The sequence below is a fragment of the Coregonus clupeaformis genome, unplaced genomic scaffold, assembly GCF_020615455.1.
Source record: "Coregonus clupeaformis isolate EN_2021a unplaced genomic scaffold, ASM2061545v1 scaf0159, whole genome shotgun sequence".
Lineage (NCBI taxonomy): Eukaryota > Metazoa > Chordata > Actinopteri > Salmoniformes > Salmonidae > Coregonus > Coregonus clupeaformis.
The window spans coordinates 210,799-229,149 of record NW_025533614.1 but is presented as its reverse complement, the minus strand read 5'-3'; the positions used below and the strand labels follow the sequence as shown (position 1 = coordinate 229,149).

At 43.3% G+C, this 18,351-nt stretch overlaps 1 protein-coding gene across 3 annotated transcripts; it reads right to left on the bottom strand.

Annotated features, from left to right (window-relative positions):
* Positions 1 to 745: 745 nt before the first annotated feature.
* On the bottom strand, positions 746 to 12,337 carry LOC123483875 (BTB/POZ domain-containing protein 10-like). Of its 3 annotated transcripts, none has more exons than XM_045213829.1 (9): positions 12,171 to 12,337; positions 7,181 to 7,328; positions 5,948 to 6,172; positions 5,465 to 5,777; positions 5,166 to 5,268; positions 4,415 to 4,535; positions 4,031 to 4,228; positions 1,773 to 1,883; positions 746 to 1,662 (listed from the first exon to the last, which is right to left on the bottom strand). In XM_045213829.1, exons 2-9 carry the CDS (start codon positions 7,257 to 7,259, stop codon positions 1,328 to 1,330), a joined length of 1,485 nt encoding a protein of 494 aa, XP_045069764.1. In that variant the 5' UTR covers positions 7,260 to 7,328; positions 12,171 to 12,337; the 3' UTR covers positions 746 to 1,327. The 3 variants fall into 3 exon arrangements, with proteins under 3 accessions (XP_045069764.1, XP_045069763.1, XP_045069765.1); XM_045213828.1 differs by having other exon boundaries at positions 5,948 to 6,165; XM_045213830.1 differs by having other exon boundaries at positions 5,948 to 6,144.
* Positions 12,338 to 18,351: the final 6,014 nt, after the last annotated feature.

Genomic DNA, 18,351 nt, shown 5'->3' with positions numbered 1-18,351 from the left:
GTAACAAAATCAGAGACTAGTTCCTGTGCCAGAGTTGCTAGGAGACTGGTTGGTATTGTCCACACGACTTGTGATGTTTGCATATTGTGGGGGCACACCATTTCTCATCACCCACTCACCTTCCTGGACCATCTCACAGCCAGAGGCGTCCACCCCCACACAGGATGTGCTTTACTACTGAACCCCGGTAAATATTATGGTTCCCTAGCAACAGGCAGACTATCCAAATGACCCATAAAAGGAAAACTTTCCTCCTGATCTGAAATCAGGTCAACTCAAACCACATAATTGCAGGCTAGGTATTGCACATGTATTAGGCTACTTTTTCAACTTTCAGTTTGAAAGTCTAAGGGCTCTATTCAAATCTGTATCGCTGAAGCGTTACAGATCGCGCGATAGAAATGTAAAGGTAATTTAATTGAGCCAACGTATGCAGCGTTTACCATGAATTCAGTGTCCGCTAATGCAGGAACATTTCCTTTAAATTTCAATCACGCTGTAAAGATGAACTTCCACGATACGGATTGAATAGAGCCCTAGGTTAGGAAGTCAAGTCTCTGAAATGATAAACAAATGGTTTAAAAATAACCTCTACGTCAGGGATCATCATCTAGACTCAGACGCCAGTTTGGTAACCCTGCTCTACGTAGAGGGATAAGAAGGTGAAAGTAACACCACTTTCAACTCAAGTGCTATTAATGGTTAATAAGCATAATGATAGCAATAAAAACTCCATACAATGTAGTGATTTTAATGTCTTTATGTCATGCTGAATATCCAGGGAGCACAGAGCACAGCATCCCATTACCAATCCTATGACGTCAACCAACCCAACCGTTACATGTTTCAAAGGATATCTGAGGGGAATTCAACAGTATTTTGCACTGAGTGGCGATGAAATCAAAGGCTTTGCCCCATTCCCCAAACAGTTACAGTATTCACTAGTCTTGCCATCCAGGAAGTATGCCCAGAACCGCACGTGAAATAAAAGGGGGAGAACACAGTAACACCACACAGTGCACAGCCCAAACTCATCAAATGAGGTACAATAACCATTGTAAATAATAATAATATTATTAATAATAATTACAAAAGTGGGTTTGCTAAATTTATTTCAAACAATTAACAGAAAAATAAACTCCTTTGGTCAAGTAAAAAAAAATAAAAGAGGAGAAATATGCCCTTTTGCCAGTCTAGTTTTTACAGTCGACCAGGTCCTTGAGGCTCTAAGGCTGCGGAGGAGGTGCCAAGGCAATATGGTTATGATGCGCCTCTCGCTCCATGCTGCAGTACGCTGGGGAGGGAGGTGTCAGGGAGGGGGCAGTCCTTAGACTGCGGGCGAGGGGGCGTCTGGGTCGCCGGGATCGTTGTTGTAGTTGTTGCTGTATTGGGGTCCACTGGGGGGCTGGTTGGGGAGGATGTCCAGCTCGTCCACCTGAGGGCCAGGGTGCATGTTGACCAGCTGGTCCTGGGGGATATCTGCAGCAGCTGCAGCCAGGTTAGTGATGGACTTGCTTTTGACACACTGGAAGTCAACATGGCGGCTCTTGCCCTCCTCCTTCTCCCAGGACATGCGGATGAAGGGCCTCTGGACGTAGTTGTAGATGACCTCAGGACGGCCACCAGGACGCTTTTTCACCTTCTCTTTATACGTGGGGTAACCTACCAATACATGGTGCAGACAACAGAGCCAGTGAGTTCACAATGCTGAATCGAAATATAAATGTTTTGCTCTGAACCCCAGCAAATACATGATAAAACCATCATCTTACCTTCAATGCCTAATCTTATTTTCTTCAGTCCTCTCTCCTTTAAAACTGATTTGGCAACATCTCGATTTTCTATATACTTGAAGAACCGGTATAGTTTTGTACTGTATATTACTGCAGAGGAGAGAGAAAATAAAATGTTGTGAAACACAAAGCAACTCATTATCAACAATTGGTTTTTAAGCAGTGTCAATTAAGTTTGTCACTTTAGGTAAATGTACAGTCTAAATCCACGGCAGGGATTACTAATTAGCGAGAACAAATTTTTGGTATCTTATTAGGATCCCCATTAGCTGTTGCGAAAGCCACAACTACTCTTCCTGGGGTCCACACAAAAACATGACATAATACAGAACATTAATGGACAAGAACAGCTCAAGGACAGAACAGTACCAGTCAAAAGTTTAGACACACCTACTCGTTCAAGGGTTTTTCTTTTTCTTTATTTTTACTATTTTCTACATTGTAGAATAATAGTGAAGACATCAAAACTATGAAATAACACACATGGAATCATGTAGTAACCAAAGAAGTGTTAAACAAATCAAAATATATTTTATATATGGGAGAAGAAAAATAAATGTATGCACTCAATAACTGTAAGTCGCTCTGGATAAGAGCGTCTGCTAAATGACTAAAATGTAAAAATGTAAAATATTTGAGATTCTTCAAATAGCCACCCTTTGCCTTGATGACAGCTTTGCACACTCTTGGCATTCCCTCAACCGGCTTCACCTGGAATGCTTTTCCAACAGTCTAAAAAAAAAAAAAAAAAAAAAGTGTTCCCACATATGCTGAGCACATGTTGGCTGCTTTTCCTTCACTCTGTGGTCCGACTCATCCCAAACCATCTCAATTGGGTTGAGGTTGGGGGATTGTGGAGGCCAGGTCGTCTGATGCAGCACTCCATCACTCTCCTTCTTGGTCAAATAGCCCTTACACAGCCTGGAGGTGTGTTGGGTCATTGTCCATTTGAAAAACAAATGATAGTCCCACTAAGCCCAAACCAGATGGGATGGCGTACCACTGCAGAATGCTGTGGTAGCCATGCTGGTTAAGTGTGCCTTGAATTCTAAATAAATAACAGACAGTGTCACCAGCAAAGCACCCCCACACCATAACTCCTCCATGTTTTACGGTGGGAAATACACATGTGGAGATCATCCATTCACCCACACCGCGTCTCACAAAGCCACGGCGGTTGGAACCAAAAATCTCCAATTTGGAGACCAGACCAAAAGGACAGATTTCCACCGGTCTAATGTCCATTGCTCGTGTTTCTTGGCCCAAGCAAGTCTCTTCTTCTTATTGGTGTCCTTTAGTAGTGGTTTCTTTGCAGCAATTTGATCATGAAAAAATTTTAATAATGTATGCACTCACTAACTGTAAGTCGCTCTGGATAAGCGTCTGCTAAATGACTAAAATGTAAATGTGTTGAAGGCCTGATTCACACGGTCTCCTCTGAACAGTTGATGTGGAGATGTGTCTGTTACTTGAACTCTGAAGCATTTATTTGGGCTGAAATTTCTGAGGCTGGTAACTCTAATGAATTTATCCTCTGCAGCAGAGGTAACTCTGGGTCTTCCATTCCTGTGGCGGTCCTCATGAGAGCCAGTTTCATCATGGCGCTTGATGGTTTTTGCAACTGCACTTCAAGAAAATGTTCCATATTGACTGACCTTCATGTCCTAAAGTAATGATGGACTGTTGTTTCTCTTTGCTTATTTGAGCTGTTCTTGTCATAATATGGACTTGGTCTTTTACCAAATAGGGCTATCTTCTGTATACCCCCGCCTACCTTGTCACAACACAACTGATTGGCTCAAACGCATTAAGAAGAAAATAAATTCCACAAATTAACTTTTAAGAAGGCACACCTGTTAATTGAAATCATTCCAGGTGACTATTTCATGAAGCTGGTTGAGAGAATGCCAAGAGTGTGCAAAGCTTTCATCAAGGCAAAGGGTGGCTAATTTGAAGAATCTATTTTGATTTGTTTAACAATTTTTTGGTTACTACATGATTCCATATGTGTTTTTCATAGTTTTGATGTCTTCACTATTATTCTACAATGTAAAAAATAGTAAAAATAAAGAAAAACCCTTGAATGAGTAGGCGTGTCCAAACTTTTGACTGGTAGTGTACATTTAAAAACAGCACACATAGCCTAGATATCAATACATACATACCTAGATATCAATACATACACACAAAATATCTAGGTCATAGGGTGGGTGGAGAGTGTGTGTGTATTCGCTCACTCTGTGAGTACTCTTCTCCCATCTGTGGTGGGTACTCTTCGTCCCAGTCCACTACGTCATCATCAGTGAGCACTACGATGTGGCATTCTCTCTCTCCACTCTGGGCGCTGGCGACCATCAGTGGTACAACCATCTCCTCCAGGTAGAACTCAAACTGACGCCGTGCACCGTCGTTAGACAGCTCATGCATGAGGGCACCTGGGTCAGTCAGGAGACAGCAGTTCAGAGACGCAAACCAGCACACTAACTTCCCAGAACATCTTCATCAGTCGAATAGAAACCAGATTAACCACTAATAAGGGAAGGGATATGAAAACCCAGGGCTCATGATTTATGTTCACGGAGCCAACCAGGTCAAGTAGGGTAAAAAGGGGGTATACTCACTGAGGTCTCTGCACTTGATGGTGCTGTAGTCGAAGGTGATGCACAGATAGTCACATGCCTCCCTCAGCTCAGGGATGGAGATTCCATCGGGGCAACGGATTATCCCAGATTTGTAGTAATCCTGCCAGTTAAGAGAGTGAACAGAGAAAACACAAAGGCAGCCATTACAGAGACTGCCTCACTCACAGACATCAGCCCCCCTTCCTAAAATGGTCAAAATGGCCAACGCCATCTCCCCTAAGTGCAGATTCCAGTTTACTGCCAGTTGAGCTGGGCATGAATATAGCTTTGCAAATGTAAAAATAAAAAGTTGCAACTTTCAAAACAAGTGCTGTGCCTCTGAGGCCAGAGTGATCCCTGTTTGTCAACAACAGCCCACATTTGAATCAATCCCATGGTATTGATTATTGTACTTGTTCTCAGGACACTCAAAGCCTCTGTGGACAACTCATGGCATCTACTCTATTCTACTCTTTAATAACAGTCCGAGGTCGACTCTATAGCCTTAAGTAAATGTTTTTGGTGTCTTTATAATTAAGCTACAAAGTTTCAGACAATCAACAAATAAGTTCATCAATTCAGGATTACTATGAGTAGCAGGCTCCCCCTCCCCTTGTGGCTCAGAAGAGCAAAGGTTAGCAACAGCTACCCTTGATCAAGGAATTATTTTTACAAAAGTAAAAACAGTCAATAATTGACCAAGCTAGTAAAAGGGAATGTTATACTTGGTAATACAGTGCTATTGACTGACCAGGATGGCTCGGAACACTGTAGAGCTGATGCCCTCGGCGACCTCATACTCTCCTTTTTCATTGGGCCGTGTGAAATTGTGTTCCCTTCCAGATCCAAACATTCTGCAAGAAACCACAAAACAGGTCACATTTCCAAGTGGTCACATTTCAGTGTTGTTCAGCATTCATACAATATAAAAGCTAAAGGAAAGAACCCATGGAGGGGACTTCCTCCTCATATAATCATACTGGTAAAACAAAAATTGATACGGATTGATGATTTTATCATAACAAAGTAGAACAATGAGGTCAGCCCTACCTGCCCAGCATGGTGTTGGGCTGTGCTGTGAAGATTGAAGGGTCCACCACGAAGCGTGTGTTATCTACAATAAGAGTGACCCTCTCGGAGCCTGAGGTCCGGATGCTGCGGGTACACAGGCCCGTGCCCAGTCCCTCCTTGCTATTCTCATAGACAAACACCATCTCTCCCACCCCCAGGCTCTTAAAGCAGCCCTCAGTGCTGGACAGGCTGCTGTTACGGCTGCTGACCACCCCGCTGCTACTGGAGCCGCTGGGGGAAATCCTCTGAGGACGGGGGCTGCTGGGCCTGGAGCCACCGTCCCGCTCACGCTCTGGAGGTGGAGGGAGAGAGGCACAAATCACTCACTGGCATAATGACGACTGACTTTTTTCACAGACTACTATTACTACTATTACATATCAACATTAGAATACAACATGTTCCCTTATAAATCTTATTTTAGGAGACTGTGTGAAAGTGTTCTGAGTATGTTCTACTCACCACTGTTGTGCTGGCGGGTGGGCGAGGTGACATTTCTGATGCAGGGGGTGAGCTGGCCCTCTCCCCTCTCGTGCGATGAGTCCCGGGAGCGGTCGATGGAGCGCCGGCGGTCGCGTGAGCGGTCACAGCCCCCGCTAGCGCCATGCAGGCTCATCTTCACCAGGTCTGCCTCCAGTCGAGATGCACGCGACTGAGCGCTGGCCAGAGCAGAAAGCACACTAAATACTAATTGCAGTTAAACTCTACACAGACAACACACACTCTCCCTCTGTTGTCCTTCTTCCCCTAATGTATTATTACAGATTGCAGGTGTCTGCTGTAATCGTAGAGACACTCAGGACCTCTGTCAGCAGTGACAGTATGGTCCAGGGCTAGAGCTTTACTAGAACCAGTATTTACCTCTAGAGGTAATTATAACACCGCCCTGACCTGACACACTGCCTGGAGCTAAAGAAACAATGTAGTCACACACTCAATGCAATGAGTAACAATGCATCTATACTGTGGAAAGTCGATATTTAGAAAGACAGACAGCATAGAAGCCAGCATAGAAATAAGGACTGTTTTTGCAAGAATTTGCTTTGCAAGTTAGGTAGCTAGTCTCTCTAGGGGCTCTTAAATAACAACTACAACGACCCAAGAAATTCCAGACTTTCTGTTCGCCAAAACAACAGCCAGTAAAGGGCATAGACCATTAGCAAACACTTCACTTCAACTTTTAGTTATGAAGTGTACATAGCGCTGCCATGCTGTCATGACAGTGGACTTTTCAAATAATTACTACTGGGAGCGTTATGCCAGCCCAACTGAATTTACAGTCATGATAAAAACAGTAGCTTTTTATGATGTTGGGCTCAAGAGTAACCAGGCCTTCATTGGAAATCACAATGGACAATGTCAACATGATGAAATCAAATTGTATTTGTCACATGCGCCGAATACAATAGGTGTAGACCTTACCGTGAAATGCTTACTTACAAGCCCTTAACCAACAATGCAGAGATTTATTTTTTATTTTAAAGTAAGAAAATATTTTTAAAATAATATTATTTATTTTTACAAAAATGCACATCAGTGTGTGACTATGCTGAAAAACATATGTCTAGCCTATAATACCTATAGCTCTATACACATGATAGTGTATGTGAAATGGCTCTACAGAAATGCCAACTATCTTGGTTTGTCACTTCTTTCTGACCTTACACAGTATCAAATACAAAGTAATTGCCTCACCTCGAGTGCTTGCAAAGCTTGCGAGGTCGGTTGGTTGTTTTTCGTTCCCAGTTGTCAGTGTCACTGGAGTTGCTATCATATGACTGTGGACGTGCTGCCATCACCCGTGCACAGAGACATCCAGCCCGGATTCTTCACCATTCATAATCTAACATGACGAAGGGAGTAGAGTTAGATATTAATTCACCGGGTTGATTCAGGAGAGCAAAACTAGCTGTAACTATTAACATAAATGATAGTTATACATTCAGTGAATACGAAACAAAAACTCAATTCCCCTTCGCATTCCAACTCTTGACAACTGCTCGCCAGCTAATGTTATGATGATCCCGAATAATACGAGCTAGCTAATGGTGGCTAACTAGCTAGCTAACCATGTTGACACTGGCACCCAAGCCAACTAATGTGATCACAACATAGCCAGCAGTAAGTTAACTAGTCACCAATCCCAGCTAGGTAGCTAGCTAGTAAATTGCAGAGATGGTTTGGAATGCTTGTAAAAAAAATAATAAAAATAAATAAATCTATATATAGCTAGCCAGGCAGTGGCTACATACGTGAGGCGGGCCACAATAAGGATTAGCCACAATAGTGGAATTTGCAGTTTGCCTTCAAAATAAAAGTCCCCCATCGAAAGCGACGCAAACGGATACAAAGAACGGAATCAAGCCATATTTGGACTAGATAATGCTAAACAAGTTCCACATTTTGTTATATAAATTCTACAAAAGACAATCATTTGTTCATTTGACGAAATAAAGTAATAATCAGTTGAAATCGCACTGTGGCTGTATTATACTTCAGAATTGTAATTGGGGCATACTTATAAAGTCTGCACCCCCCTTGGATTTCTTCACATTTTGTGTTACAAAGTGGGATTAAAATGGATTTGTCCTTTTTTTGTCAACGATTTACACAAAATACTCTAATGTCAAAGTGGAAGAAGAATCTTTAAAAAAAAATTTGAATTTATGAAAATGTTAACACTAATATACCTTCATTAGATAAGTATTCACCCCCCTGAGTCAATACATGTTAGAAACTCCTTTGGCATTGATTACAGCTATGAGTCTTCTTGGGTACGTCTCATAAGAGCTTTGCACACCTGTATTGTGCAATATTTCCCCATTATTCTTTTCAAAATTATTCAAGCTCTGTCAAGGTGTTGGGGGATCATGGTAAGACAGCAATTTTCAAGTCTTGCCATAGATTTTCAAGCAGATTTAGGTCAAAACTGTAACTTGGCCATTCAGGAACATTCACTTCTTCTTGGTAAGCAACTCCAGTGCAGATTTGGCTTATTGTCCTGCTGAAAGGTGAATTCCCCTCCCAGTGTCTGGTGTAAAGCAGACAAGCAGGTTTTCCTCTAGGATTTTGCCTGTGCTTACCTCCATCCCATTTATTTTCATCTTGAAAAACTCCCCAGTCTTTGCCAATGGCAAGCATACCCATACCATGATGTAGTTTTTTTGCAGTATTACTTTAGTGCCTTGATACATAGAGTGGGGAGAACAAGTATTTGATACACTGCCGATTTTGCAGGTTTTCCTACTTACAAAGCATGTAGAGGTCTGTAATTTTTTTATCATAGGTACACTTCAACTGTGAGAGACGGAATCTAAAACAAAAATCCAGAAAATCACATTGTATGATTTTTAAGTAATTAATTTGCATTTTATTACATGATATAAGTATTTGATCACCTACCAACCAGTAAGAATTCCGGCTCTCACAGACCTGTTAGTTTTTCTTTAAGAAGCCCTCCTGTTCTCCACTCATTACCTGTATTAACTGCACCTGTTTGAACTCGTTACCTGTATAAAAGACACCTGTCCACACACTCAATCAAACAGACTCCAACCTCTCCACAATGGCCAAGACCAGAGAGCTGTGTAAGGACATCAGGGATAAAATTGTAGACCTGCACAAGGCTGGGATGGGCTACAGGACAATAGGCAAGCAGCTTGGTGAGAAGGCAACAACTGTTGGCGCAATTATTAGAAAATGGAAGAAGGTCAAGATGACGGTCAATCACCCTCGGTCTGGGGCTCCATGCAAGATCTCACCTCGTGGGGCATCAATGATCATGAGGAAGGTGAGGGATCAGCCCAGAACTACACGGCAGGACCTGGTCAATGACCTGAAGAGAGCTGGGACCACAGTCTCAAAGCAAACCATTAGTAACACACTACGCCGTCATGGATTAAAATCCTGCAGCGCACGCAAGGTCCCCCTGCTCAAGCCAACGCATGTCCAGGCCCGTCTGAAGTTTGCCAATGACCATCTGGATGATCCAGAGGAGGAATGGGAGAAGGTCATGTGGTCTGATGAGACAAAAATAGAGCTTTTTGGTCTAAACTCCACTCGCCGTGTTTGGAGGAAGGAGGAGGATGAGTACAACCCCAAGAACACCATCCCAACCATGAAGCATGGAGGTGGAAACATCATTCTTTGGGGATGCTTTTCTGCAAAGGGGACAGGACGACTGCACCATATTGAGGGGAGGATGGATGGGGCCATGTATTGCGAGATCTTGGCCAACAACCTCCTTCCCTCAGTAAGAGCACTGAAGATGGGTCGTGGCTGGGTCTTCCAGCATGACAACGATCCGAAACACACAGCCAGGGCAACTAAGGAGTGGCTCCGTAAGAAGCATCTCAAGGTCCTGGAGTGGCCTAGCCAGTCTCCAGACCTGAACCCAATATAAAATCTTTGGAGGGAGCTGAAAGTCCGTATTGCCCAGCGACAGCCCCGAAACCTGAAGGATCTGGAGAAGGTCTGTATGGAGGAGTGGGCCAAAATCCCTGCTGCAGTGTGTGCAAACCTGGTCAAGACCTACAGGAAACGTATGATCTCTGTAATTGCAGACAAAGGTTTCTGTACCAAATATTAAGTTCTGCTTTTCTGATGTATCAAATACTTATGTCATGCAATAAAATGCAAATTAATTACTTAAAAATCATACAATGTGATTTTCTGGATTTTTGTTTTAGATTCCGTCTCTCACAGTTGAAGTGTACCTATGATAAAAATGACAGACCTCTACATGCTTTGTAAGCAGAAAAACCTGGAAAATCGGCAGTGTATCAAATACTTGTTCTCCCCACTGTACATGTTTTGGAATATTTTTATTCTGTATATTTAATTATTTTTACGCTGCCATTTAGGTCATTATTGTAGAGTCACTACAATGTTGTTGATCCATCCTCAGTTTTCTCCGATCACAGCCATTGAACTCTGTGCCCGTTTTAAAATCACTAATGGCCTCATGGTGACATCCCTAAGCAGTTTCCTTCCTGTCATGCAGCTCAGTTCAGAACAACAACTTAGTCTATGATGTGTCTGGATGGTTTAGTATATCATCCATAGCATAATTATTAACTTGACCATGCTTAAAGATATATTCAATGTCTGATTTGTTATTGTTACCCATCACTGCCCTTCCTTATCATGTCAACCCCTATTATTTCACACCGAGTGAGTCCATATAACTTATTGTGTGATTTGTTAAGCCAGATGTTACTTCTGAACTAATTTAGTTTTGCCTAAACAAAGGTGGTGAATACTTATGCAACGACTATATTTTAGTTATAAACATTTTGTAAATTTGTAAAAATGTGTAGAATTTGTGTAGAGTATTTTGTGTAGATCAATTACAACAAATTACAATTAAATATTTAAATCCCACTTTGTAATGCAACAAAATGTGAAAAAAGTTCAAGGGGGTGTATGTAGATATTCTATAGGTACTGAGTGTACAAAACATTAGGAACACCGGCTCTTTCCATGACAGACTGACCAGGTGAATCCAGGTGAAAGCTATGATCACTTATTGATGTCACTTGTTAAATCCACTTCAATCAGTGTAGATGAAGGGGAGGACACAGGTTAAAGAAGGCTATTTAAGCCTTGAGACATGGATTGTGTATGTGTGCCATTCAGAGGGTGAATGGGCAAGACAAAATATTTAAGTGCCTTTGAACGGGGTATGGTAGTAGGTGCCAGGCACACCGGTTTGAGTGTGTCAAGAACTGCAACGATACTGGGTTTTTCACACTCAACAGTTTCCCGTGTGTATCAAGAATGGTGCACCACCCAAAGGACTTCCTGCCAACTTGACACAACCGTGGGAAGCATTGGAGCCCACATGGGCCAGCATCCCTGTGGAACACTTGACAGAATTGTAATCTGTGGGTGTCAACGAGTAGGCTGATACCTATGGATCTTGGACCATGAAATGTGGTATCAGTCTACTCAGTGACACTCACAGATTACAATTCTTAAGAGTTTACACAAATATTAGCATCGTAGCTCACATTAGTGAACTTTAACTGTGGGAAATCACCTCACTAGCCTATTGTGCATATGACATTCATATTGCAAAGTACAACCTTACCTATGGATCTTGGGTCCACGAAATGAGGTAAGGCTGTACAGTGCATGTTAGTATGCCCCCAATGCAAATCTGAAGTCTAACACATCCACAGTGCGATTTCAACCATTTTCTTTCTTTGATCAAATCAACTAATAATTGTATTTTGTTTAATTTATACAACATTTCGACCTTGTTTAGAATTATCTATCTAGTCCACATATGTCATGTTTCCACTATTTGTATCCGTTTGCATCACTTTCAAAGGGGAACTTTTATTTTGAAGGCATTCAGCAAATTACACTATCGTGGCTAAACATTACTGTGGCTAGCTTCACATAGGTGCAGTGGCTAACCTGAGCAAACATGTCATGATGTGCTAACAGTTGGCTAGCTAACTAACGTTAACTGGACAAAACCTAGCTAGTTTAATTTCAAGTTAGCTAGCTAGCTGCATTAGTTCGGGGTATTGATCAATAATCAATCACTAGTTACGTTAGCTACAACACGCTATGTATGCAGAGGAACTACCAGTAAACTAGCTAGCTAGCTAGCTGTCTAACGTTAGCTAGCAAGCGCAGATATTTGAACACTTACATACACCAAAATAACTCTTACCTTTTAAATGTCAAATATTCTCGCATTAATATCATATAGCCTATACAAAACATCATATACATGGAATTCAAAGGATCAGTCCAATGCGTCCTGGTTTCACATTTTCCCCTAAAAGGCAAAAGTGATGTTGTCCCTGCTACTCAGACGCTCTCGCGAGATTTGGCAAACAAACGTCATAGGTGCATGCCGCCACCTACTGTATTGGCTGTGTATCAGCCTACTATTCTGTAGTATGAATTCATTACACTTTGTGAAAAATAAATAACATTGCCCTACCAACTAACCCTGCACCCATTAAAGCCTCACCACTATTACACTACTTTGGCCCGCATCTGATCCTACTCCAGGCCAGCAGTCTGGGAGGACGGGACACTATAGTTCAAAACATATTGGAACGCGTCGGTAGTAAATTCTTGTACACCCAAGTACTTCTCTGTGATTTACATTCCATCCCTGCAATACAATTGACAACCATGGCCTTGAAAGCCAAAAAAAACCTTACTGAAGCATGTTATTCCTATCACTCGATTTGCCTTATCCTACTCACAGGGATCCTCTTAGGATCCCTCACCCTGGACCCATCTTCCTCTACTACTCGCTTCACTGCCTCAGCATATGACACCTTCTGCACTGCTCTGATCCTGGCAACCTCAACCTGCATTTCTCTGACCGAACACCTCTGATCTCCAGCACCATGGGTACCCCTACAGTTTACACAACTTGTTCCACTGATACTACACATTCATTTGTCTCATGTCCTCCTGCAGACTTCTCACATCTAGGAATCTCCCTCCTACACACTGCTTCTGAGGTTTATGGTGGACTACATCCTATAAGGTGTATTGCCGCCACCTACTGCACGGGGTAGAGAACCATAGATATATCTTTTTAAACATTGCAGAAAAAAACAGACATAATATCAAACACAAAATAAATACTCCTTCAGTCACAATCCAATTCAAATCCCTACAGGCTCTGGGGCCTGTGATGGTGGAACATTCTTCGACAGGATTCCCTGCAGAACTCTGCAAAAAGCGTTCAGCTGCACTCACAATGATGCCAATTCTCTCAGATTTCTTCTCCGTTTGTGGTGAGCAGTTCATGACCATTGCAATAAATGATACAAAGTCCACCTTTTCTACATGCAATATATATCATGATCCCTCAGTTGCCAAGAAACATTGGCCGTGTTCGAGAGAATGAAAAATGGTGATGTGTCAGGGGTAAATTGTGACTCACTGATCTACAAATAATAATGAGTAGTTATTTATGATGCAAGGTTCTTTGCAGATCAGTCGGCAGCACTGTCGGATGCAACGTCGAATAAGCCCATTCACTGGTGCAGGATTTACTAAAGCTTACCATGCGGTAGGATTTTAAACAGTGAGGAGGCATACGAGGAAGATGTGCATTTTCTGGCCAATGTGAGGCTTTTTATTTCCAAGTGGATAAAATGTACAAGTATTTACAAAAATAATAAACTGGACAAGGAACCAAGGGTAGACCTAATAATCAAAGAGTGCTCTAACCAACGAAAATCCAGGCTTCAATCATCCTGTAAACCCGGCAGGATGCCTACCTGTTACCGGGCTGTCTTGTCTCCTAAACAAAGCAAAGACCTGCTTCTTGTAGCAACACCCACTACCCAGAACGCATCACAAACCCTAACAATTACCTAATTGACAATCAACTTCAATAAAGGTATGCCAATGGTATACAAACACATTCAGGTAATATATTCACAAGCTAAATATCCCCACATCACTAACAGTCAATAAATGTGCTTCTCCTAATAAACAGGTGTTAATCAATATCTGGACATACATATTCAGGCAACACTATAGATTATGTGACGTATAACATTATGCCAATCGTCACATTTCCTCCCCCTTCTCCTTGACGCACGAAGTGCAGAGAAAAAGCATTAAACAGTTATAGGTTTACCACCTCCCTTGAAATTAAGGCTCTCAAAAGCATTTAAACACAAACACAGGGGTTTTGCATCAGTATAACAAGGCTGAATGTTCTCAGGTACAGGAACCATAATAGGAGCTTGGAGGCATTTTACCTGACCAGAGTACTGACATTGTATTGCAGTAGGCCTACACAGGTAGAACTCAAGAATGAGCAACATCACCTGAAGCAATGAGAACTTGCACTCTGTATGATCATTCTCCACTAACATTAAAGCGGTGACCCGATCCTGCAGGTTCATGCTCTACAACATTTGCAGAGTACGACCCTACCTTACACAGAAAGCGTCACAGGTCCTAATCCAGGCACTTGTCATCTCCCGTCTGGATTACTGCAACTTGCTGTTGGCTGGGCTCCCTGCCTGTGCCATTAAACCCCTACAACTTATCCAGAACAATGCAGCCCGTCTGGTGTTCAACCTTCCCAAGTTCTCTCATGTCACCCCACTCCTCCGCACACACCACTGGCTTCCAGTTGAAGCTCACATCTACTACAAAACCATGGTGCTTGCCTACGGAGCTGTGAGGGGAACGGCACCTCCTTACCTTCAGACTCTGATCAGACCCTACACTCAAACAAGGGCACTACGTTCATCCACCTCTGGCCTGCTAGCCCCCCTACCTCTACGGAAGCACAGTTCCCGCTCAGCCCAGTCAAAGCTATTCGCTGCTCTGTCACCCCAATGGTGGAACAAGCTCCCCCACGACGCCAGGACAGCGGAGTCACTGACCACCTTCCGGAGACACTTGAAACCCTATCTCTTCAAGGAATACCTGGAATAGTATAACAGTAATCCTTCTACCCCCCCCCCACCCCCCCATTCAAAAAAAAGGGGTGTGGTTGTCCTACTGGCTATCCTAAGTTGAATGCATCAATTTGTAAGTCGCTCTGGATAAGAGCGTCTGCTAAATGACTTAAATGTAAAAAAAAGTAATTGTTCATTTTGAACTACAGTCCCGGGTCAGAAATCAGACCTTCACTGACCTGCTTGGTTGTTGAGGGCGTGTCCACCCTTCTTGGCACAGTCACCTTTTGTAGAGAAGGTGAGTCAGGTGAATCAGGAAAGCAGTGTTCAGTTGAGACCGCCAGTACCCCAGAAGAACCAAAGGCAGGATCAGACTCCTACCCAGCTTCAGGCCTAGGGCACAGCTCAGTATTGTCAGTCTCAGGAGATAGCGTGTGAGAGGCACTTCACTCTTACCAGCAACCGGCAGAGACTCCTCCCCACCGCCATCCATCCATCAGCCCAGCAGTATTGGCCATGGGCATCTGGCTAGCCACCAGCTCATCAACAGCATCAGAAACCTGCATCTCCACTGGAGTCTCGGGCACCCCAGCATGCAGCTTGGACTCACCCCCAGCAGGGAGAAGAAGATCAGGGACAGGTACAGGAGACAACCGAGAGGGCAGCTCCTCGTCGATAACAGGGCTTGACTGTGGGGCCTCTACAGCAGGCGGCGAATCAGCAGACGCCTCGGACCTCCATGGCTGGTGGAACACGCAGGTAGCCAGTACGTGCCCGTGCTTGTCGTAGTGATAACACCAGTCCTTGCCACCAGTCCTTGCCACCATGGCCAACTTCCCAGCCATGGCCACAGCCACATGCACAGCGTCTCTTAGGTGTGCGGGTATCACAGTCGCACAGCTCCTTCCCCGGAGACATTCCTTGCCCCATCACCTCCAGTAGAAACCGTTGCACCTTGAAGAGCTGCTCCAGTGGTGAGTCGGCCATGTACGCGTCCGCCCTGTGCTGCCAGGCCTGTGGGAATTCATGGATAGATGCCCTGATGACCTCTGCAGCCCCTTCAAAACAGGTAACCCTCCGTGTTCAGACACCAGAACCAGTGTTAAGCAGTGTTCAACTCAAGCGTCACGTCATCTTCCTCCATCTTATAGCGTGCCTGCACTCCTCACTGTGGCAGGGTTTTCCGGAACTTCTGACACCCTTTGTGAGGTTGACCATGCTGTTGGATTGGAACAGTGAGGAGGCATAAGAGGAAGATGTGGTTCTGCCAAAGTGTGGCTTTTTATTAGCAGGTGAAGAATTAATATAGCCGGCAACTGTACAAGTATTTCCAAAAACAAATAAACAGGACGATTAACAAAAAGTAGGCCTAATAAACTTGAAAGAAAAGCCAGGCTTCAATCATTCCTGTACCAGGCAGCATGCCAATCTTACCCTGTCTGTTCCCTGTCTGTCTCTCAAATGCAGAAATGACTAGGTTTAAATACCAATTCCCACAATGCTTCAGCCAATGGAAGGAAGACCTGACACAATGATCAATTAATATTCATAATGAAATAAATTCAATACATGTTCAGTTCATAAACATATATGTATTAATACCAGCACACATATCAATAAATATGCTTCTTAAAAATCATTAACCATTTGCAATGACTGGTTATTTAGAATACGGCCTGGTTTTAGATCAGGTGACGGAGGACATAGGGAGACCGTCACAGAGCACACACATTTTTTTCTAGAGGCTTGTCGAAGTTCTGTAGCCGAAGTTTACGCCCCTTCGTCAGTGATTGGTCAACAGTAGGGATTCTTCAATTAAGTGTTTTTTCTCATTCAACGACAGACGACTAGATTTCATGCACATTTTTTCACTTGAGAAATACTGCACCAAACATCATAGGCAAAATCTTCAAAACTAATTACAGATTTCTTGTGTTATCTTATTAATTCAGATTATTTTGAAGAAGTGTAGTTGTCTCAAGAGGGCCAAACTTTTTTCTGTTTTTTCAAGCCAAGGTATTCCCTTCGCTTATCTGAGTTCTGCTAGGAGCAAACCGAACCTATGTATGAGGATGACTTTAGCCTGACTGATGCGACTCACGTGACTCACAGCGAGGGAGAGCTGTGACACACTGGTCTGGACAGGAGGCTGTTGTTTGAAGTCAAGAGGACTTTGAGTCAGGTGTTAGCCAGACTCTACTACCATTACCTCTTCAACGCCACTCGCTCCTTCAACTCTTCTCACCGCCTCCAGGAGACACGCTGGACAGCCCTTATTCTTGCCACCTCTGTCTCCTTTACCCTAACAGGGTAATCCAGGAATTTGAGCTCATGTTCGCCACCACGATTGCAGCAGCGTTCAACACCATTGTGCCCTCCAAGCTCATCGCTAAACTCAGGACCCTGGGACTGAATACCTCCCACTACAACTGGATCCTGGACTTCTTGATGGGCCGCCCTCAGGTGGTGAGGGTAGGCAACAACACATCCGCCACGTTGACCTTCAACACAGGGGCCCCTCAGGGGTGCGTGCTTAGTCCCCTCCTGTACTTGCTGCTCACCCACGACTGCGTGGCTGCGCACGACTCCAACACCATCATTACGTTTGTTGATGACACAACGGTGGTAGGCCTGATCACCAACTACGATGAGACAGCTTACAGGGAGGAGGTCGGTAACCTGGCAGTGTGGTGCCAGAACAACAACCTCTCCCTAAGCATCAGCAAGACAAAGGAGCTGATTGTGGACTACAGGAAATGGAGGGCCAAGCACGCCCCCATTTCCAAGCACGCCTCCATCCACAGGGCTGTAGTGGAGCGGGTCAAGAGCTACCCATACAGTGCATTCAGAAAGTATTCAGACCCCTTTACTTTTTCCACATTCTGTTACGTTATTCTAAAATGGATTAAATAGTTTTTTCCTCTCATCAATCTACACACAATACCCCATAATTACAAAGCAAAAACAGGTTTATAGAAATGTTTGCAATCGGTTGGGTTTATCGTTACTCGTTGTGTATTTATTCCTCGTGTTATTATCTTTCTATTATTAAGTAAGCATCTCACTGTTAGTCTACACACATTTTATTGGATTTGAGCATATAACCTCAGCATACGATACTCTTCCCTTCTGCATACACTTGACACATTACCAAATCTTTAGCATTCATGCCACTGAAGGGGTTTGTGCACATAAGCTCTTATAGGGTATCTCACAAAGCCTAACTTTACATGAGAAGGGAGAGACTCTTCATCTTCCACCAGTGTGTCAACTCCTTTATCTTCCTCCTTTGCTAAATAGCTTCCTTGTCTTACTTCCACCCAGAGTGCAAATTATACCGTAACATTCAGTCCTCCAATGTGTGCACACACTTCAAGTGCACACATCTTTTTTATGGGCTTAATATTAAAGACGTCATTTAACGTATTTATTTTTTATTACCTTTTAATGTGTCATGAACAC